Source organism: Triturus cristatus, chromosome 4_2 (assembly GCF_964204655.1).
Source record: "Triturus cristatus chromosome 4_2, aTriCri1.1, whole genome shotgun sequence".
Taxonomy (NCBI): domain Eukaryota; kingdom Metazoa; phylum Chordata; class Amphibia; order Caudata; family Salamandridae; genus Triturus; species Triturus cristatus.
Genome location: NC_140586.1, coordinates 730,741,442 through 730,762,572, shown reverse-complemented (window position 1 = coordinate 730,762,572; position 21,131 = coordinate 730,741,442). Strand labels below are relative to the sequence as shown.

At 46.3% G+C, this 21,131-nt stretch overlaps 2 protein-coding genes across 2 annotated transcripts in view; one reads left to right on the top strand and one right to left on the bottom strand.

Moving 5' to 3' along the window:
- The window catches only part of ORC1 (origin recognition complex subunit 1), a 177,639-nt gene that overhangs the window by 22,312 nt on the left and 134,196 nt on the right, over positions 1 to 21,131 (bottom strand). The window contains exons 10-11 of the mRNA XM_085602615.1: positions 4,258 to 4,373; positions 3,520 to 3,621 (exon numbers count right to left, since the gene is read on the bottom strand). Coding sequence (XP_085458741.1) covers positions 3,520 to 3,621; positions 4,258 to 4,373 — 218 coding nt within the window. The remainder of the gene's footprint in view (positions 1 to 3,519; positions 3,622 to 4,257; positions 4,374 to 21,131) is intronic.
- The window catches only part of PRPF38A (pre-mRNA processing factor 38A), a 288,792-nt gene continuing 269,370 nt past the window's right edge, over positions 1,710 to 21,131 (top strand). Inside the window, exons 1-2 of the mRNA XM_085602618.1 lie at positions 1,710 to 1,824; positions 2,155 to 2,250. The gene's annotated coding sequence lies outside the window, so the exon portion shown is untranslated. The remainder of the gene's footprint in view (positions 1,825 to 2,154; positions 2,251 to 21,131) is intronic.

Here is a 21,131-nt window from a genome sequence, read left to right as displayed (position 1 = left end):
TATTGTCCTGAATGAGAATAATTTTGAATTTGGGAATAGTCTATACAAACAGACGAAAGGTGTTAGTATGGGGGCTTCTGTTGCGCCGTCTGTGGCAAATATATACATGGCTCTCTTTGAGACAAAGAACATTTTTAATGAGATTGCCCCATTCTCCGAGTCCATTTCTCACTGGTCTAGATTCATAGACGACATATTTTTTGTCTGGACAGATGAGGAACATGGACTCGAAGAATTTTTATCTTCGTTAAATTTAAAAGATTCTAACCTCAAATTTACTGCACACTAGTTCACAACAAGTAGAATTTTTAGATATTTTAATAAAACATAATTCAGGAATATTAGAGGTAGACTTATTCGTAAAACCGACAGCGAGAAATACACTTCTTCATTTTAATAGTTACCATCCACGAACACAAAAACAAAGCATACCCTTTTCACAATGTTTAAGAGCAAGACGAAATTGCAAGAGATTGTCAGATTTTGATACTCAGGCTATCTCCATAAAACAGAAGTTTATATCTAGAGGCCACATTTTAAATAGTGACCCAACACAAGAGTACATTATACCAAAACCATTGTACGCATATAAACGCAATAGGAATATCAAGGATATAGTTGTACACTCGCGTTTTACTAAGGCTAATACCTTAGTACAGAAAACCATTGATGGTAGCCAACCTTTAAAAGGAACTTTTAAATGCCTATCATGTAAATCCTGTGATTCAGTCATGGAAGGAGATACCTTAATATTCAATGGTCACACTATCCGTGCACAACAGATGTGGAATTGCAAGACACAGAATGTTCTTTATTTAATCATATGCCCCTGTAAATTGGGGTACGTAGGAGAGACTTCCAGAGCTATTAACACCAGATTAACGGAACATCGATCAGCAATCCGCACAGCCAAAATCACTGCACCACTAGTGAAACATTACCTTGAATTAGAACATAAGCCAGAGGAAATGCAATGGAGAATATCAGAAAAAACTACAGGAGAGAATGAGAGCAACAGAATTCGCAGATTGAGAGAAGTTTTTTGGATATTCTCTCTCAATACAGTAGATAGCGGGCTTAACAATGAGTTACCCTGGGAAAATGCGATTTAAACCCGTCAATATAAAGGACAGATGTAACTAAATAGTGATCTCTAGCACACATTATAGTTCAATATGTGAATCTAGATTGTTATATACAGATCAATAGAGACATGTTTAAATCTTAGAGTAAATTAAATAGTTAAATGCTGAGAAATCTAGGTATAAAACTTATTATAGGTGACCTGATACACTCCATTATGGAATAGGCTTCTTCTTAAATATATTATAATAAAATGTTCGATAATTATCGAAATGACTATTTCACACTAACATATATAACATAAGAAAAAGACATGAAAGAAAAAATATTAATCCCATATATTACCGTTAAAAATAGATACTTGCTGATCACAGAAGTGGTTTTCATGTAACTCGATTCATGATAAATAAATGAGATAGAATTTACCTCTGGGCATTCAATTACTTGTATTGTTAGACTCGTTTTGTCAATAAAAAAGAAATGGATGTGAAAACCCATGTCACATGACCCAGGAAGCCCAATCACAGTTCCCGTGAGAATCTAGGCCCAATAGAAGGAAGTCAACGAGAATACCCCTATCACATGACCCAATTTAGCCAATACCAGAGCAGGACAAATATCATACATGGTTATCAGGTGTGTTTAAAAAGCACGAACCCACAGACAGCGTAAAACGTCCCGAAACTACTGAGCAGGACGCAGAGACGCCGCCGGTATTCATATCCATGGGACAATACGAAGGTAAATTTTAAGCTAGTAAGTCCATTCTAGAATAGAAGGAATGTCATTTTGGGAAAGACAAATATATTAACATCTCAAAGGAGTAAGGGGACCCAAGCAGATTCACAATACGGTCTTGATGGATCTAATAATAGTTCCGCTGTCACAGTTGGTCCCTAATTCAGAGAACTTCAGCAAAATAGAGGCAAATTAATAGTTACGTAGAACGAGCCACGATCAGGCATGGACATTAAAAATCTATATTGTATAATACTAAACTGTCTATGAATTGGGAGTATATTGGGATGTCAGACAGAAACAACTCATATCGATATTTGTTGTTCATTTCAGCCATGTTCAAAAGACCGCTATCCGTTTAAAACCTCGTTCTTCAGGAGTTGCACCATAAAATAATCTAACACCGAAAGACGGAGCATATACAAAAAGGTACATTTTGCAAACATGTTAAAATAAGGATTAGGGTCGATCTGTAACAGAATCAAACATCATTATGTTTGTTCTTTATCTTTTTCAGTATTTATCTTTTGGATCGCATACCGTATAACAAACCCTTGTTTGGAAATAAAACAAAAAGGAATACATTTATAACCCTCTCTAATAAAAATATTGTAAGTAATGATCTAGGCTTAAGTCACTCCCCATAAAATATTAAGGAGTAACAAACTGAATTTGATTCAATTAAACACCATTGTTTTTCAGCATGAGCGATCAGCCAAATCATATTGATGGAAATACATTCTTTATTGCTGGAAATATAGAGGAGATACAAATACGAAGTAAGCAATGAAGATTGAGTTAATGAGGAATAAAACTAATAATAAAGTATTTAGAAGATTTCCCATGATAAATCATTGTAAAAAATGTAACGAAATGAACAATGAGACAATTATATTATTCAGTATAAACTTTTTCATCTAATTTGTATCCAATTGGAAATGTCAGAATCACCTTAATCAAAGAATGAATTCACTGAGGTGAAGGTGAAGGTCCAACTGTTTCAGACAATATCATAAACTGGAGTGTAACTGTTATATTATGTTGTAGGTTTACTGGTGGCTTTTTCCTGATGAAGACGCAGTTTGCGTCAAAACGCCCGTCGAAAAGATTCAACCTGTCTGCCACAAAGAAATGTTCACATATGTAATTGTGTTTTCTGATAAAAAAAGAGTAATTATACGTTTTAATATTTTCATGTTTTTATTTCAAAAGTGCATCATTATATGTTTTTAATATGTCATTAAATGAATGTTTAAGTTTTGATAAGTGTTTTGGTTTTCATAATTGTTGCACTCAGTTTTTTGGAATCAAAATTGCACTAGATGGGCACATATATCGAAAGATTAAATACTTTTAGATCATATTCTACTTGCATAGTACCCTGCCCTAGGAATTGTCACATTAATTGGACAGGGGGCCCTGGTTACTTCTTGTGAACTGCACTGGACCTGTGTCATTCCATATGTGGGAACCAAATGGAAATATCAAACTCATGCCCTGTAACCAAATAGGGCAAAAATAGGTCCTCATCGTCGATGGGCAGGTTTCCGGGATTCCTTTTTCATTATTCCAGGATACATAAGGGTGGCAAGGCCAGTACTTAAAATATAGTGTTTTGACAACATGGAGCTAAGTGGCCCTTCTTTTCCTCAGCCACACAGTTTAAGGAAAATGCTCATTACATGGAACAATACTCACCCTCCAGTACCATCGAGAAGTTTACTCTCCACAAAGTTATAGATGTCCTGGTACTCTGCTTCTCGACAAGGCAAAGACTCAGGAACTGCAGAAACATGTAGCCTAGGAGAACCAGAGAAGTGGCCAGGTCATTAAACATTTACCCGAGCTAGAGTTCTGGAATATCAACATAAGAAAAATGAACATGCAATTAAATGGAACAAATTTACGCTGTTAGTGGTTACCATGAAAATCTGGGATGGATCCAGCCTTCCTGCAAATATGTTGGGCACCCGTGCTCTATTTCTTTTTCAATCAATTCACCATTTAAGGGTCAGCGTTTTCCACCGTAACTTCACCCCAAACCTTTCTATATTTATGTCAAATTCACCTACACACCACTGCGTCTTTCTATAATAATATTAATGCAATAAAAACGTACGTTTATTAAACTTTAAATCTGAGTTCCGAATCATTCTCATTGCACTGAATAAAGATGAGATGAAAATTAAACTAATCAGACGTTTGAAATGTCGGCTGTACTTGCACGAGTCCACAGAACGATACATCTCCGTAGAAAGTGCACTGATGTCTCCTTAGAGGATATTCACCCTTAAGGATTTGGATGGAGCCACTAATTTGATAATCAACCGGAACCCGATCTTAAAAAAGTTTCAGGAGAAATTGGTTTGGACTCCTGCTCTCAGAAACCCACCACTTCTAAACATGAAACAAGACTGTGAAGCTCCTGTGATCTACCTTACGCGAGCCTCTTCAAGTACATTGCTTGGATTCCTCGCAGGTTTGTTTCTTTCAGGAATTCTTGGAGTGGCAAGGCGTGGAGTCTTTGGGGTCTTTGGAGTCTTTGGAGCAGGCTAGATTAAAAAAATTCAAAAGAAACAACATATGATGCACCCAGAAAACAAACATTTTCAGCTACAATTAAATCCAGCTGCAATTTATATTGGTGAAAAAAACAATCTGTGGAGCAGTTGTCAAGAAAGTATGTTTAGCACAGAATCTAAATAAATTGGACATCTGAAAATATGTACATTTTACCTTTGCCCAGGCTCGACCCTCCCTAACACGCTAGCTGGTTTTATAATACACCACACACATTGCAACTTTAGAAGGAAAGAACGTTGTTAAAGTCGTCACATTTTTTCCAACATCGTAGATGGGTCTTTAAATTCCCATATTTTCCTACGCCATCCCAATGGTCCTTTAATGAAGTTTGGAAAATGTCCCCATGCAACAACTGCGGTTTCTGTAGCTACCTCCACTTCTTGCAGTCCCTCAGTGTCCTACTAATCATCCAGTAGTTCTCAGCAGTCTTATGCATCTGCCCTAGTACACCATCATAAGCATTAACATACAAGCACAACCAGCTGGGTGGGAGATCTTAAAGATGAAGAATCTCAGCCTCAGATTTGCTATTATGAATGGCTTATTTATCCTCATAGTCAATTCAGAGGCCAGGCAGAATTGCTGAGGCCTCAGAAAAGAAAACAAGTTACTTACCTGTAACTTTGGTTCCCCAGTATTGGTAACTTTCATAGATTCTCATGCTTTGTATCATTCCCCGTCGTCGGAATGGGAGCCTCGGTAACAAAAAAAAAAAATATATATATATATATATATATATATATATATATATATATATATATATATATATATATATATATATATATATATATATATATATATATATATATATATATATATATATATATATATACATATGTATAACCATAGAAACAAAAGAGAAAAATAGGCCTAGGCCTCATCTCATTTTGTAGTATATCACCCTCTTTGTGTAAAAGAGCCCAAACTTTTGCCAGGGCCAATCAGCACAGCCTCACCCTCTGGAACCTTCCTGAGAGAGCTCAGAGCCTCAGATTTTCGTAGCCGTTGTGCCAACAGCCACTACCTTAGTAAACCGGCAGAGCTTTCCCAGGGGAGGTGGGTGGGCGCATGAGAATCTATGAAAGTTACCAATACTGGGGAACCAAAGTTACAGGTAAGTAACTTGTTTTCTTACCCCAGTATTGGAACTTTCATAGATTCTCATGCTTTGTATCAGAATAGCAAGCAGTAGATCACGACAAGCACATTTCGGTAAATACATGGCTTTACAAAATCATCTCAGTGTACATGATAAAACAACCATTACTGAAACCAAATGTGCTTACCAGGATGGAGGGATTGTAGGGAAAGCACACCTCTCATTGAAAAAGATTCCGGAGGACTGCTTGACCAACAGCAGCGTCAGCTCGTCCCACCGATTCCAGGCAGTAGTGCTTCGTGAAGGTGTGTACACTGCTCCACGTCGCTGCCCTGCAAATGTCCTTAATCGCCACTCCCGCGAAGAGAGCCACTGAAGACGCCATCGCTCTCGTAGAATGCGCTCGGGCCCTTTTATCCAAAGGTTTGCCCGCAGCCTGATGACAGTACTGAATTGCACTGGAGATCCAGCGGGAAATGCCACTCTTGGCGAGCGGTAACCCCTTCCGTGGTGCACTGTAGGCGATAAAAAGTTGAGTAGACTTTCTGAAAGAGCGTGTGCGCTCCAGATAGAATTTCAGGCATCTTTGGACATCCAAAGAATGCAATGTTCGTTCCGCTTGAGTGGAAGGACGCGGAAAAAAGGAGTTCAAAATTAAGGGTTCATTCAAATGAAACTCCGAAGGCACCTTCGGGATAAATTTTGGGTTGGTTCTCAAAATCATGACATCCCTCTTGAACTGTAGAAAAAGGCTCCACTATAGAGAGAGCCTGGCGTTCACTAACTCTCCTAGCCGAAGTCAATGCCAGGAGAAGGGCTAGTTTCCAAGATAGGAACTTCAAATCCGCTTTGTGAATCGGCTCAAAGGGCGCTTTCATCAGTTGAGCCAGTACCAGGTTAAGCTGCCAGATAGGCGGAGGTGGCCGGACCGGAGGATACATCCGAAATAACCCCTTAAGGAACTGCTTAACAATCCTTGCAGACCATAGAGATGGCCCCGATGTCTTCCGTCGAAAGCGGGATATGGCAGCCAGATGTACCTTGATCGAAGAGTGCGCCAGACCTGATTTAGCCAGAGACAGGATATAGGGCAAAATCTGATGTGGCAGGGATTTGTAAGGATGGAGCTTATTCCTCTGGCACCAAAGGCAAAATCTCTTCCATTTTGCCCTGTAGGTCTTATTAGTGCTTGGTGCCCGCGCCTGAGATAGAACATCCCTGCATTCCTTAGACAGATTCAGATGGCGGAATTCTCTGTGTTCAGGAGCCACGCTGACAAGTGAAGTGACTCCGGATCCGGATGGAGGACTTGCCCCTGATTTCTCGATAACAGAGATGGAATCAGTGGCAAGCGAATCGGGCGATCCTGGGAGAGAAGTAGGAGTTCCGAGTACCAGAACTGCCGCGCCCATGCTGGAGCAATGAGGATCATCTTGCATGGTTCTGCCCTGACCTTCCTGAGAACTCGAGGAATGAGGGGAATCGGAGGAAAGGCGTAGCAAAATGCGCCGAACCAAGCAATCGAAAGGGCATTCCCCAGAGACCCTCGCTGGGGAACCTTGCTTGCGTAAAACCGGCACTTGGCGTTCTCCGGGGTCGCAAAGAGGTCTATGGTCGGAGTACCCCATTTCTTGAACACTGCCTCCAGCGTGGCCTGATCCAGCTCCCACTCGTGTGTCCCCTTCGTCTGGCGACTTAGAGCATCCGCTGTGATGTTGAGACACCCCGCTAGGTGCTCGGCTCGCAGAGTGACCCCGTGAGAGATCGCAAATTCCCAGATCACCTGAGCTTCTTTGGACAGCGTCCGCGATCTCGTTCCCCCTTGTTTGTTGATATAGTGCATGGCCGTAGTGTTGTCTGTCCGGACCAGCACTGCACGGTTCTGAAGTCTGGGAAGGAACGCCAGCAAGGCTAAGTGAATGGCCCTTAGCTCCAAAAGATTGATGTGGTGCCGTCTGTCTGCTGGACTCCAGTGACCGCTGACCTGAAGCTCCTGGAGGACTGCTCCCCACCCTTCTAGGGAAGCGTCCGTGGTCACCACCATAGGAGAAGGAGGGATTCGGAACGTTAATCCTCCTGCGATGTTCTGCTTCACCAGCCACCATTCGCAGGCTGTGCGCATGGCAGGCGTTATCCATACTTTGTCGTTGAACGATCCTTCTGCCTGACGCCACTGTTTGTCCAACTCCTCCTGTAGAGGGCGCATATGAAGCCTGCAATGCGGTATCAAAGGTATGCAGGATGAGATTGATCCGAGCAAGGACTTGTACTGTCGAACCGATACATGTCTCTTGTGCAGCATTTGACGAGCGGAAGCGGCCAGTTTGCCCTGACGCTCCTCTGACGGACGAGCCGTGCATCGTCTCGTGTCCAGAATTGCCCCAAGGAACTTCCGTGACCTGGAGGGTATCAGTTCCGACTTGGACACATTGAGCTGAAGACCCAAATGGGCGAACAATCTTATGCAAGTTGACACAGCCTGAGACGTTGCCCTGAACGACGGAGCCTTGATGAGCCAGTCGTCCAAGTACGGGAACACTTCCAAGGACTGCTTCCTCAGGAAAGCAGCGACTGGTGCCAGCATCTTCGTGAAAATGCGGGGTGCCGACCGCAGGCCAAACGGGAGCACCTTGAACTGGAAATGGCTCTTGCCTACTGTGAAGCGTAGATATTGCCTGTGAGCTGGGTGGATTGGAACATGAAAGTAAGCATCCTCTAAATCCAGGGATGCCAAAAAATCTCCCGGATTGAGTAGTCGTAGAATATCCTGGAGAGTGACCATCCTGAAAGAGAGCTTGATGAGATAGGTGTTGAGCTCCCTGAGGTCTAGTATAGGACGCCATGCATCCTCAGTCTTCCGAACCAGGAAAAACCTGGAATAAAACCCCTTACCCCTTTGTGAAAGTGGCACGGGCTCTATCGCCCCCTTGATGAAAAGCTGGTGGGCTTCGAGATGTAATAGTCGGAGATGTTTCGCTGCACGGGCGTCTGGAGCTCTTGTTGGAGGAAGATTTTGGAACTCCAACGTATGGCCACTCTGAACTATATTCAAGACCCACCGGTCTGATGTTAAACGCACCCAGCTGTCCAGACAAAAAGATATCCTGCCCCCGACCGGTGTTTGTGGTAGGGGAGGAACAGTAGCCAGAGCCAGGAGGCCGCTATTGCCTCTTGGCGTTGTCTCGTCCCTGGCGATTCTGACGTCCTCTCTGGGACTGCCGAGAGAAAGACGCCGACTGTCCTTGGCGCTGGCTGGAATATTGACCTTTATAGGACTGTCCAGATTGTGTGGAATATTGTCGTTGGTTTCCTCTGTAGTTAGAAAACCCCCGACCACGTGCCCCTTTGAATGGCACTTTACGGTAGGTCAAAGATCCTAAGGACTTAGCTGTATCGGTGTCCTTTTTAATGCTTTGGAGGGCGTCGTCCACATGCTTACCAAAAAGCATCTCTCCGTCAAAGGGAAGGTCCAAGATCTTATTCTGGACCTCCTGGCGAAACCAGGTCGCTTTCAACCAGCCTTGACGGCGCAAGACGGCTGACCCTGCCAAAGCCCTGAAGGCAGTTGAAGCAATGTCCATCGCACAGTCGATGACTTCCGAAGAGCATCGTTCTCCCTCCATCAGCACCTGTCTGGCTTCGTCTTGACTAGTTTCTGGTAGCTGGTCCAGGAACGGTTCCATATCACACCACATCTGGCGGTCGTATCTGCCCAGAATAGCCAGAGAATTAGCCGCACGCACCAACAAGCTGGCCATGGTGGAGAATCTTTTACCCACATTGTCCAGTCTTCTGCCTTCTTTATCTGGAGGCGTGGTTAATGGAGTGGACGGATTTTTTGACTTACTTTGTGCGGCTTGTGAAATAACGGAATCCGGCTTAGGTTGTCCTAGAAGACACGCAGGACTGCCCTCTGGTGCCTTGTATTTCTTCTCCAGCCGGGGAAGAACCGGAATGACTGTTGCTGGATTTTGCATTGTCTTCAGACCCTCATCCCAGACATGTTCTATAATGGGAATTGATCTTACAGACTTCTTATATTGGGCTTTAAAGTCATATAGGAAGCAGTCAGACTGCTCCACCGTAAAGGGCAAACCAAACCTCTTGGATGCCCGTTCCATCAAATTATGGAAACCACCAATGTCCGCCGGAGGCGATATATTTGTCTCTCGGCCTACAGCATCTGGATCCTGCGTATCATCAGGGTCCCCATTCGGATCCCCTGGATCTGTAAGAGGGATTACCTGTCCCTCATCGTCTTCGTCCGTATCTGCATCGTCTGCGTCATCATCAGCAGGTTCCGTACCTGAAGGTTGGGGAACCACTAAGGGCAGCACCGGTGAAATGGAACGAGGTACCTCTCTTGGTAGAGGTGGCAAGTCCATTGGCATGTCACGTGGCACTTCCAATGGAGAAGGACGCACTGGAGTGCGATCCGGCAACGTCGGAAAACGAGATCTATAGTCTTGCAGCATCTGTTGCAAATCCGACACTAAAGCCACTGGCAAGGCAATCAGGTCCTGCCTCATAGAGCGGGGGCGTAATCCCTGTGTCAAGCTTTGGTGCCCCTCCTGCACCTCTGGACCATAAAACTCCTCCGTATCTGTGTCCTGCTGTTTGACATTCAGGTCTGAAGGGCTGTATGCGTCCCCAAACTGCCCATCCTCTTCATCCTCCTCCGAGTCCTCGAGAAGCATGGATGGTGGCAAAGGCGTGACCCGCCTAGGGGAAGTCATGGCCGGTGTAATCACTAATCTTTGGGTGGTAAATTCCAAATTTTTCGTCGTCGACGGTCCCGTCGGCGGTCTCGTCGACGGAGTCGATGGCAACGGGATTACCAGTGACGACGAACTCGACGACGACATCGTCGACTGAGGGGCAACTGTCGTCGACGGAGCTGAAATCGTCGTCGACGATGAGGCCGTCGACAGTCCTGTGATAGTCGTCGACGGAGCAGTCGTCGACGGAGCAGTCGCCGCCGGAGCAGTCGTCGACGGAGCAGTCGTCGACGGAGCAGTCGTTGACGGAGCAGTCGTCGACGGAGCTTTCTTCTTCATCGACGGAGTATGTTTCATCGTCGGCGGAGCACCCGTCGACGGTCTCGTCGACGAACTTGTAGTCATCAACATCGACGAACTCGTCGTCGTCGTCATAGTCGACGTGGTCTTCGTCGTCGACACCGCTGTCGAAGACGACGAAGTAGACATCGTCGACGGTCTCGTCGACGGCCCCATGGAAATAGGCTTAACTGAGGAGATCGTCGTCGACGTACCTGCTTTCGCCTGCGTCGACGGACGCGGTTTCTTCAGTGGAACTGACTGAGGAGTTTCTGCAGCATGTTTTTTTACAGGTTTCTCCTTCTGGGACGGAGTGGAAGATGTAGCAACCTCCTTCATGTCCTTAGGGGCTATGTCCACAGTAGCCCGTCCCTGCCTCTCCTTTACACTGTCGTGAGGAGATTTTTTGGGACCAGCCTCCTCAGACCTGTCAGAGATCCCGTGAGGGGCTTTGAGAGGAACCTTGAGAGGGGGTTCCGCAGAAGTGGAGGGAGATGACCTACCCCTCTTCTTCGATCTCCTGGAGGAGGTGCCAGATATAGATTCCTCCTCATCCGAAGAGATGACTTCCCTGGTCTTCAACTTCTGCAGCCACGTCAGCAAGCGCCCCTCTCTGTCTCTCAAGGTCTTGGTCGAGAAGGTCCGACAGATTTTACAGTCTGTGGCCTTGTGTTCCGGGTACAGGCAGTATATGCAGTTCTCATGCCTGTCTTCCACAAACAGTCTCTTCTTCCCACAAGAGGCACAAGCTCTAAATAAAGCTTTCTTCTCCCTTTCTGACATTCTGTCACAAAAGATGGCAATAAAGATATCCAAAAGTTAAATTCTGAGAAAAACTGAGCAGAGCTCAGTGGAGACTCCCTAGCACAACGTGCGGTAGAAAAATCTTAGGCTCTGAGCTCTCTCAGGAAGGTTCCAGAGGGTGAGGCTGTGCTGATTGGCCCTGGCAAAAGTTTGGGCTCTTTTACACAAAGAGGGTGATATACTACAAAATGAGATGAGGCCTAGGCCTATTTTTCTCTTTTGTTTCTATGGTTATACATATGTATATATATATATATATTTTTGTTACCGAGGCTCCCATTCCGACGACGGGGAATGATACAAAGCATGAGAATCTATGCAAGTTCCAATACTGGGGTAAATATAATTTCCTTGAATCAAAGATTGAATATGCTAATTACCAGTATGCATCTGTTCTTGGCATGTAGGGCTGCTGACATTCATATCTGTGCATAGATCGCCGCCTAGTGTTGGGTCCGGATGTTTGCACGTTGTTGTCCTGGAAGAGTCGAAGTATCACGAGATAGGTGACTCCTCCCCTGGACCACAGTGCGCATGGGCATCCTCTCCATCCTCAGATTGTTTTTCGCCATTGTGGCAGTGATGGAGTAGATACAGAAAAGTGATGACCATGCTTACAGTAATTCTGAGAGCTGCAGCTGCTACAGGCGCCGGTGAGGAGGGTGGGCGATATGAATGTCAGCAGCCCTACATGCCAAGAACAGATGCATACTGGTAAGTAGCATATTCAGTTCGAGGCATGTGGGCTGCTGAATTCATATCTGTGCATAGAATACATAGCAGTACCTCCTATTAGCGGCGGCTACCCGTGCCAGCTGCAGCAGTCTGAAAAAGAGTTTTGAGAACAGCCTGTCCTACAGCTGCCTGATGTTTTGAGTGTACATCTACACAGTAGTGTTTGGTAAATGTATGTACAGTGGACCATGTGGCTGCTCTACATATGCCCTGTAAAGGAATGTTCCCCAGGAAAGCCATGGACGCCCCTAACTTTCGTGTGGAGTGGGCACGTGGGGGAATCGTTAATGTGCGTTTAGCTTTGTGATAGCAAATTTGAATACATTTAACGATCCATCTGGCTATTCCTGCTTTGGAAATGGCGTTGCCCTTGTGTTGTGGAGAAAAGGCAACGAAAAGTTGTTTTGTCTTTCTAAAGTCCTTAGTTCTGTCTATATAGTACATGAGGGCCCTCTTTACATCTAGTGTATGGAGCATTCTCTCAGCGACAATTTGTGGATTTTGAAAGAAAACGGGCAGTTCAATAGTTTGATTCATGTGGAACTGCGATATTACTTTAGGCATGAATTTGGGGTTGGTACGTAGTACGACCCTGTTTGCGTGAACCTGTATGAATGGCTCTTGAATGGTTAGTGCCTGGAGTTCACTAACTCTTCTTAACGAAGTAATTGCTACTAGGAAAGCCACTTTCCAGGTGAGGAATTGAATCTCACATGAATGGAGAGGTTCGAAGGGTGGACCCATCAGTCTGGTGAGGACCAAATTGAGGTTCCACACCGGTGCTGGTGGGTGTCTTGGGGGAATTACTCGTTTGAGTCCCTCCAAGAAGGCTTTGATGGCAGGCACTCTGAATAAAGAGAGGTGCTGCCTGTTTTGGAGATAGGCTGCTATTGCGGTTAAATGGATACGTATTGAGGTGTATACCAGATTGCATCGGTATAGGTGTAAGAGGTAACAGATGATGTTTTGAATGGATGCGTCTAGCGGGTTAATGTCATTGCTGGTACAATAAATGACAAACCTCTTTCATTTAGCCGCATAGCAAGCTCTGGTAGTGGGTCTCCTGGCCTCCTTGATGATATTCATACAGTCAGGTGGCAGGTTTAGATAGCCAAACTCTAAGACTTCAGGAGCCAGATTGCCAGGTTCAGCTGTTGCAGATCTGGGTGCTGAATTTCGCCATGGTTCTGCGTTAAAAGTGCGGGTTTGATCCGCAGCCTCTGATGCGGCACCACGGAAAGTTCTAGAAAGGTGGTGTACCATGGTTGGCGCGCCCATGTGGGAGCAACTAGGATGAGTGTCAGAGAGTGTTGTCGCAGTTTGCGTGCCACTAGCGGTATCAATGGCGCTGGGGGAAAAGCGTACGCAAATCTGCCGGACCAGTTCATCCATATCACATTGCCTTGTGACTGGGGATGTGGGAACCTGGCGGCAAAGCTTTGGCATTTTGCGTTTGTTTGTGGCGAATAGGTCTATCTCTGGATGACTCCACTGTCGGAAGTACGGTTGGAGTACTGATGGGTGTAGCTCCCACTCGTGCATCTGGTGGCTGTGTCTGCTGAGCAGATCCGCCATCAGGTTGTCATTGCGGGGAGGTGTTCTGCCATGAGGAATATGTTCCTCTGAATGGCCCACTTCCACATGCTCTGAGCCAGATGAGACAACTGTGGAGAGTGTGTTCCTCCATGCTTCTGTATGTAGTACATGGCAGTCATGTTGTCCGTCCGGATCAACACGACTTTGTTGCACAAGTGTACTTTGAATGCCTTCATGGCTAGGAACATTGCCATCAGTTCCAGAACGTTGATGTGCATCTTCTTTTGTTGTGTCCTCCATAGTCCCTGCACTGTGTAAGTGAGTACATGAGCTCCCCAACCCTGGAGAGAGGCGTCCGCTGTCTGTATTATTTGTGGAACAGGTTCCTGGAACGGTCGGCCCTTGCAAAGGTTTTGCGGATTCCACCAATGCAGAGAGTTGTATGCCCGACCGCTCACCAACACTAGGTCTTTTAATTGCCCGTGAGCCTGGTTCCATGACGTGCCAAGCACTCCTGAAGCGGGCGCATATGTAGTCTTGCGTGCGGGACTATGAAGATGCAGGAGGCCATCATGCCTATCAACTGCATGAACACTCGCGCAGGAAGGGAGTGTTGAGGTTTGAACTTTGAGATCAGCAGTTGCATGCTGTTGATCCTCACTAAATTTGGCTGAGCTGTGGCTGCCAGAGTGTTTATGGTCGCGCCCAGGTACTGTCGTACGTGTGCGGGTTGGAGATGTGATTTTGGGTAATTTAGTGAGAATCCCAGACTGTGAATAAGGTGAATGGTGAGGGACATGTGGCTGGCACATTGCTGGGCTGACTTTGCCTGAACAAGCCAGTCGTCCAGATAAGGGTAGACGTGAATTTGTTGTCTCCGAATGATGTGCAGCCACCGTAGCGAGACACTTGGTGAAAACCCTGGGTGCTGTTGTTACCCCGAAGGGGAGAACTTTGAATTGATAGTGCTGGTTCTGAATGGTGAACCGGAGATATTTCCTGTGTGATGGGTGTATGGGTATGTGGAAATACGCATCTTTGAGGTCTAGTGTTGCTAGGAAGTCTCCCTGACTGAGCAGCGGGAGAACCTGCTGTAGGGTGAGCATATGGAAATGCTCCGAGAGAATGTAGTGGTTGAGGGGTCTCAGGTCTAGTATAGGTCTGAGTGACCCGTCCTTCTTTGGTATTAAGAAGTACAGAGAGTACACCCCTGTCCCCTGCTGGTTGACGGGCACGACCTCTATTGCACCTTTTTGCAGCATACTTAGCACTTCCTGCTGCAATAATGCTAAGTGCTCTACGGACATAGGACGGTGCTTTGGCGGTATGTTGGGTGGAGTGGAGGTTAATTCATGACAGTAACAGTGTTGGATAATGTCTGTGGTGATGGCTTTCCACGTGGACAGGAACCGCTGGAGTCTCCCCCCGACAGGTGTTATGTGGTCGGGGGGAAGGGAGAGGGCGTCACTGTTTGTTTTTGGGTGAGGACCTGGTGTTGCCGTAACCACGTCCTCTGCCCTTGGTGCTGGAGCCACGATATCCACCTCTGTTGGTTTTATCGTAGGAACCCTGTGTGCCCCCTTTAGTGTATTGCTGCTGTGACCCCTGGCCTCTAGCTGCTCCTCTATTCCCGGGGCGACGAAAGGAGCCACTACGAAATTGCTGCGTTTGCAGAGCCCCCATTGATTTCGCAGTGTCAGTGTCTTTTTTAATTTTTTCGAGGGTAGTGTCAACCTCAGGGCCGAATAAGTAGTCGGGGTTGACTGGCTGATTTAGGATGTTGTTTTGAATCTCTGGCTTGAATCCTGAGATTCTCAACCATGCGTGTCGTCGTAACACGACGCTGGTGTTGATTGCCCTTGCTGCTGTTTCGGCGGCATCGAGGGCGCACTTGATGGATGCATTGGTGAGGAGTTGTCCCTCTCTGATGAGGAGCTCCGCTGCCTCTTTGTATTCATCTGGCAAATGCTGGAGTAGTGATTCTAGCGTGTCGTAGTGTGAACGATCATAACGGGCCAGGAGTGCCTGTGTGTTGGCAATGCGCCAGATGTTTGCGGCTTGCGCTGCAATTCTTTTGCCCGATGTCTCCAGCACTTTGGACTCCTTGTCTGGGGGAGGAGCATCACCTGTTGTCTGCGAATGGGCTCGTTTGAGAGCGTTAGCAACCACCATGGAGTCCAAAGATAACTGACCCCTAATGTACATAGGGTCTCCGGGTGCAGGCTTGTATTTTTTTTTCAATCCTGGGGTTTAGCACCCGTGCCCTCGTTGTTTCTTTGAAAATGTCCTTTGCAGGTTTGAGAACACCTTTTAACATGGGCAGAGTTTTGACAGTTCTTTCTGAAGAGGCGAAAGTGTCCACTAAGAAGTCTTCTTCGACATTGTCAGAATGGAGTACTACTCCATGATTGGCGGCAGCCCGTTCTATGAGGGCATTGAAGGCAGCAGTGTCCTCTGTGGGAGACGTCTTGGCGCTGTAAAGCTGCGTGTCCTGGGTATATGGTGCGGTACCCTGGTCTGTAGGGTCATCCCATGCCTGATCTGGGTCCTGCAGATGCTCATCAGGATCGACATCCCCAGGGTAGGTGGTATCATCTCCCATGTAGTCCTCTACTGCGTCCGTCTCCGAAGGCGTAGGAGAAAAGGACTGGGGATCCTGATAGGAGGTTTGTAAGCGTTCATACAGAACTGGTTCAGACCCCGCTGGCAATTTGTGCTTGAGAGGTATTCTGTAAGAGTCCAGTCCTCTCTCAGGTGTGATTTTCCGCTTGCGGAGCATCAGTTTACCAGTTTCGGCGTCGATGAATTGTGGCTGTGAAGGCTCAGAGTCTGCGTGTCCAGTAGATGGGGACTGTGTCTGGCGGACACGTGTTCGGATCTCGAACATCTTCGGCGCCGTGGGCGGCGGCAAGCCAAAAGTGATGCTGGTTGGCGCCGCGGGTGCTTTCGGGGCCTTGTGCGTGTCGGGGTCCGACGTGGATCGGAGGGCTACCCGTTCCCGGATGCGTTGCAACGAGGCCGCGACTTGTTGCACCGAGAACGCAGAAGGCTCTTTGGAGCCAGTCGGCACCGTGGAGGTAGGCGTCGACTGTTTTGTAGCCATGGGGTCATCGAACCGAAGACAGGTATCGACGGTGGATGGAGTCGACGACTTGGCGTGTGCCGCTGTCTTCGATGTGGACGCAGATGGAGCGGCCATTTTGACTTTGGTGGTCGGGGCCGACGGCTTCGGAGCCGGAGGCCGAGGCGCTTTGGGGTGACCGAGGGCCTTTCTTCGGGTTGGTGCCGATATCCGCTGCAGTGAGTTCGGCGCCGAAATCCCGTTTACTTCGTTCGGGGCAGACGGCCTTTGCTGGCGTCGAAGGAGTGGAGGGCTTCGAGCCGATTGCAGCTAGTTTCACTTTCGGTGGAACTGGTGCGACGATAGGTTTCGGTTTCGTTGAAGGGAATCCAGTCGTCTTCGTTAATAATGGCTTGAGCGGGATGTTCGAGGCCGGGCCCGAAGAACTTTGAGAGTGATCTCGGGTAAGGCCCGGAGGCGATCCCTCGACCTGAGCCTTTGAATGACGCACTGTAACGGCCTCCGTATCGACGGGTGGGCCTGGCTCCTCGCTGGAGCTATCTTCTTCGGCCCTAAAGGCCTCATCGTAGTCTCCTACCTCGTCGATGACTTCTTCCCTTTGAAAAAGCACTTCGTCGTCTTCCGATCGGGAATCGTGTTCGGAAGCGGGGCTGGAGTTAACTTCTTCCACGCTCTCTGCGTCCTCGGTGCTGAAGATTTTGGCCGGGGCAGGCGCCGATTGCTGCGCTTCTAATCTCGCCGCCTGTCGATTCCGGAGAGTCTTCTTCGATCGGAATCGGGCACAGGCCATACATTGACTCATCGTGATCCGGTGAGAGACATTTGTTGCATACCGGGTGGACGTCGATGTGAGGGTATTTTGCGTGGCATAAAGGACACCGTTTGAATGGAGTCCTCGATTCCATCGTCGATGGAAGTTCGATGTTCGGACCAAACGGATCCGAAAGGCTGGAAGAAGGTTCTAAACTAGTAAAGAAAGTAGTCGATACCGAACGGGAACAGTATCGACGAAAACTAAAGGCCTTTTGGCCTTAAACTGAATTTTCCTAACTTGAGCTAAGATAAGCACATCCGAACCCAATGGCGGACAAAAACAATCTGAGGATGGAGAGGATGCCCATGCGCACTGTGGTCCAGGGGAGGAGTCACCTATCTCGTGATACTTCGAAGACTCTTCCAGGACAACAACGTGCAAACATCCGGACCCAACACTAGGCGGCGATCTATGCACAGATATGAATTCAGCAGCCCACATGCCTCGAACGCTCACAAATCATGGCAGTGTGACTTGAGCAACCTACGCAGATGTTTCATTTGCACCTGAAGAAGGGTTTTTAATGTAAGGATCCAAAAAATGATGACACGGTTCAGCATATTTAGCTCTTCATATGTAGGTGCGATCTTTGCAATATGTATTTTTCTCTAGCAACCCAACATAATGTTGAGCAGGTAACAATATGATCTGTCGACACAAATGTTTACAATGAAGGGTGAAAGAAACTGGTGCAATCATGCTTTTTTGCACCATACAACTAGAGTACTCATTTGGTTACTTGCCGCTGACTCATTGGGAACAGACCCTTGAAACAGAAGATAGTTACTTATTCCTCCCTTTCCTTGTTTTTATACTCCAAAACTGGATTTTTATAAAAAACAAACAAGCTGATGAACATAGTCGATCAATATGAACATGCGTGATTACTGTGCGGAGGAAGTTATGCAAAATGACTAGTGCTGTATTCAGAAAATTCAATATTCTACTTGCTGGCATTCAGATTTCTTCAGCCTTTCTAGTCCAAAGCCGATGTAGCTTTAGCTGCAATTTTTATAAATGTAACTCTGATTGAGACCGAAGTGAGGAGCAAGTTTACTTAGTTGATCAACTAAAATGTGGTATTTTAGAGCAGCCACACTTAAATGTATTGAGCCTGCAAAATGTTGTAAAGGGAGGGGGGCCGCTTAATCTTTACGATACTTAGTCATGTGCAATCTCACCGCAGGCACACAAATAAAACTTAGTTTGTCCCTCAACCTCGGTGGAGGTTTCCTAGCAGCTGCAATGCACACATTGAAATAGTTGCAGCTTAGTGCCAAATGCACTTTTAGAGAGACCTGGTCGAATCCTATTTCAGTGGAATTGTTTTTTTTTTTTTTTTTTTTTTATCGGTTTATTGGCATTTCAAGTAACATATAAGTGTCATCTGCCGTGTGTGGCAGCGTAATAGCAGCACAACAGAATAAATAATGCAATCCATCTCGTGACCAACATCGACATGTTCATTTGTTCACCTAGATTAGCATATACAGTTGCAATAATAGATATTCAGTGTTGTGTTAAACAATAATATCAATCAGTGTCTGAGTCGATAACAGATAGTATTAACAGATATTTTTGCAGGGTTTCCCAAATGTCTCTGGGTCTTGACGTTACGGGTAATTCTTCCGCATACAGTGCAAGATTCTCCGTACAGTATACCATGTCCTTCAGCCAGTAATCAGGTTTTAGAATTAGTTTGCTTCCAGTGTATAGCCACTCGTTTGGCTAGTAGCAGTGTGATGCGCACAAATTTCCCCACCGCCCCCTTCAACTGCGGCACATAGCTTAGTGACAGGTTTGTGGAGTACAGTGAAGCCCAATCCCCGTCATTTCATGGATGTGTTTTAGAACCGCATCCCAATACGCTCTATCATATCCCCATGCACGATGTAGAAAATCTGCCCCCAGATGACCACATCGCTTACACGTTCTGGTTTCCCTCAGACCACACTTATGCAGTTTAACAGGGGGATGGTAAGTTTGATGTATACATTTGAAGTGGATAATGCGCAGGTTTCCGTTAGGCACGAGGGCGCCAGTCAGTCTGAATGTGTGTTCCCAGTCCAGTGTTGATAATGGTGGATCTAGGCTTTGATTCCAGCGAGTCAAGCTTCTGTCTGCATAGGGGACCCTGTCTTTTCTTATCTCTTTATAAAGTTTTGTGATAAGCTTACGTCGTGAAGGTGAAACTAGTATCATCTGTAAGGCACTCAGTGTGGGTGGTTCAGTCGGGTACGTGACGTAGTGAGCTTTAGCCACTTGTCTCAGTCTATGTATCGCAAAATTGAATAGTAGAGAAGGGTTGGAGATGTGGGCTAAGTCATCTGCCAAAAGAAAGTGTCCGTCCGGATAGATATCTTGCATATTCACTATGCCCACTTCCCTCAATGTTCTTAGCGATCCCTCTTACTGCATCACCGAGATTGCCGCATGATGTGCAACAGGCATTGCTGGGGCATATAGTGGGAGTCTGTTAGTGATGTTAACTATAGTTTTCCATGCAGCAACAGTTGTGTCTATGGAGTTTATTTCTGTTTTCGGCGTACCTCTGCGTGTATGTGTGAGCACCCCCGATAGTGGTACCGGATGTGCGTTCCTGTCCTCTACTGCGACATGGGGCGTGAACGCATGCGGTCGGAACCAGTAGTATGCATACTGTGCTTGGGCACATAAGTAGTATAGAAACATATCTGGAGCATTAAAGCCTCCTTGAGCGTAATCCAGAGTCAGTGAGGACCAGCTCACTCTGGCCTGTTGACCTCCCCATATCAAGCGAAGTAGTGAGGATCTCACTTCCCTAAAAAAGTGTTGCGTCAATTTGATTGGGATATTACTAAATAGATATAGAAAACGCGGTAAAATGACCATTTTAATTATGGCGATACGATCAGCCAAAGAAAATGGTAGGCGATTCCATCTATCGATTTGTTGGTCCAGGGCAGTACAGTCTTTACCGTAGTTTTCTTTGATCACTACTTCAGGGTCTCGGTGTACCCAGACGCTCAGATATTTCACCGGATCCATGGTCCACACTAAAGGGTATTCCACAGTCGGTGGTGATGTATTAACTGTTAGGGGTATCATGATCGATTTATTCCAGTTAATTTGCAAGCCGGAGTGTAGTCCGAACCGGATGTATTCCCTCAGAATTTTCGCTAAGTGTAGTGTTGGATTTCTGACGAACAGGACCAGATCATCAGCGTAGAGTGAGATGCCGACCGGTCTATGTAGGAAATTAAGTGCTGTTTCCCTATGGCACTGTCGAATTATGCATGCCAGTGGCTCCAGTGCCAATGCAAACAGCAAGGGTGATAGAGGGCACCCCAGCCGCATGCCTCTGTGTATTTTAAATGGTTTGGACGTTAAACCCCCGACCCGTACCAATGCACATGTGTCTGTATATGAAAGCCAAACCCACCCCAGGAATAACATTGGAAACCCCATGCGTCGTAATATGCGAAACATAGATTCCCATTCTATGGAGTCAAACGCCTTTGCTGCGTCTAACATCACCGCAGTAGCGGGCAAGGCAGCATCTAAAACATGGCAAATATAGTTCTCAGATTGTGGGACGTAGAGCGCTCCGGTATGAAGCCA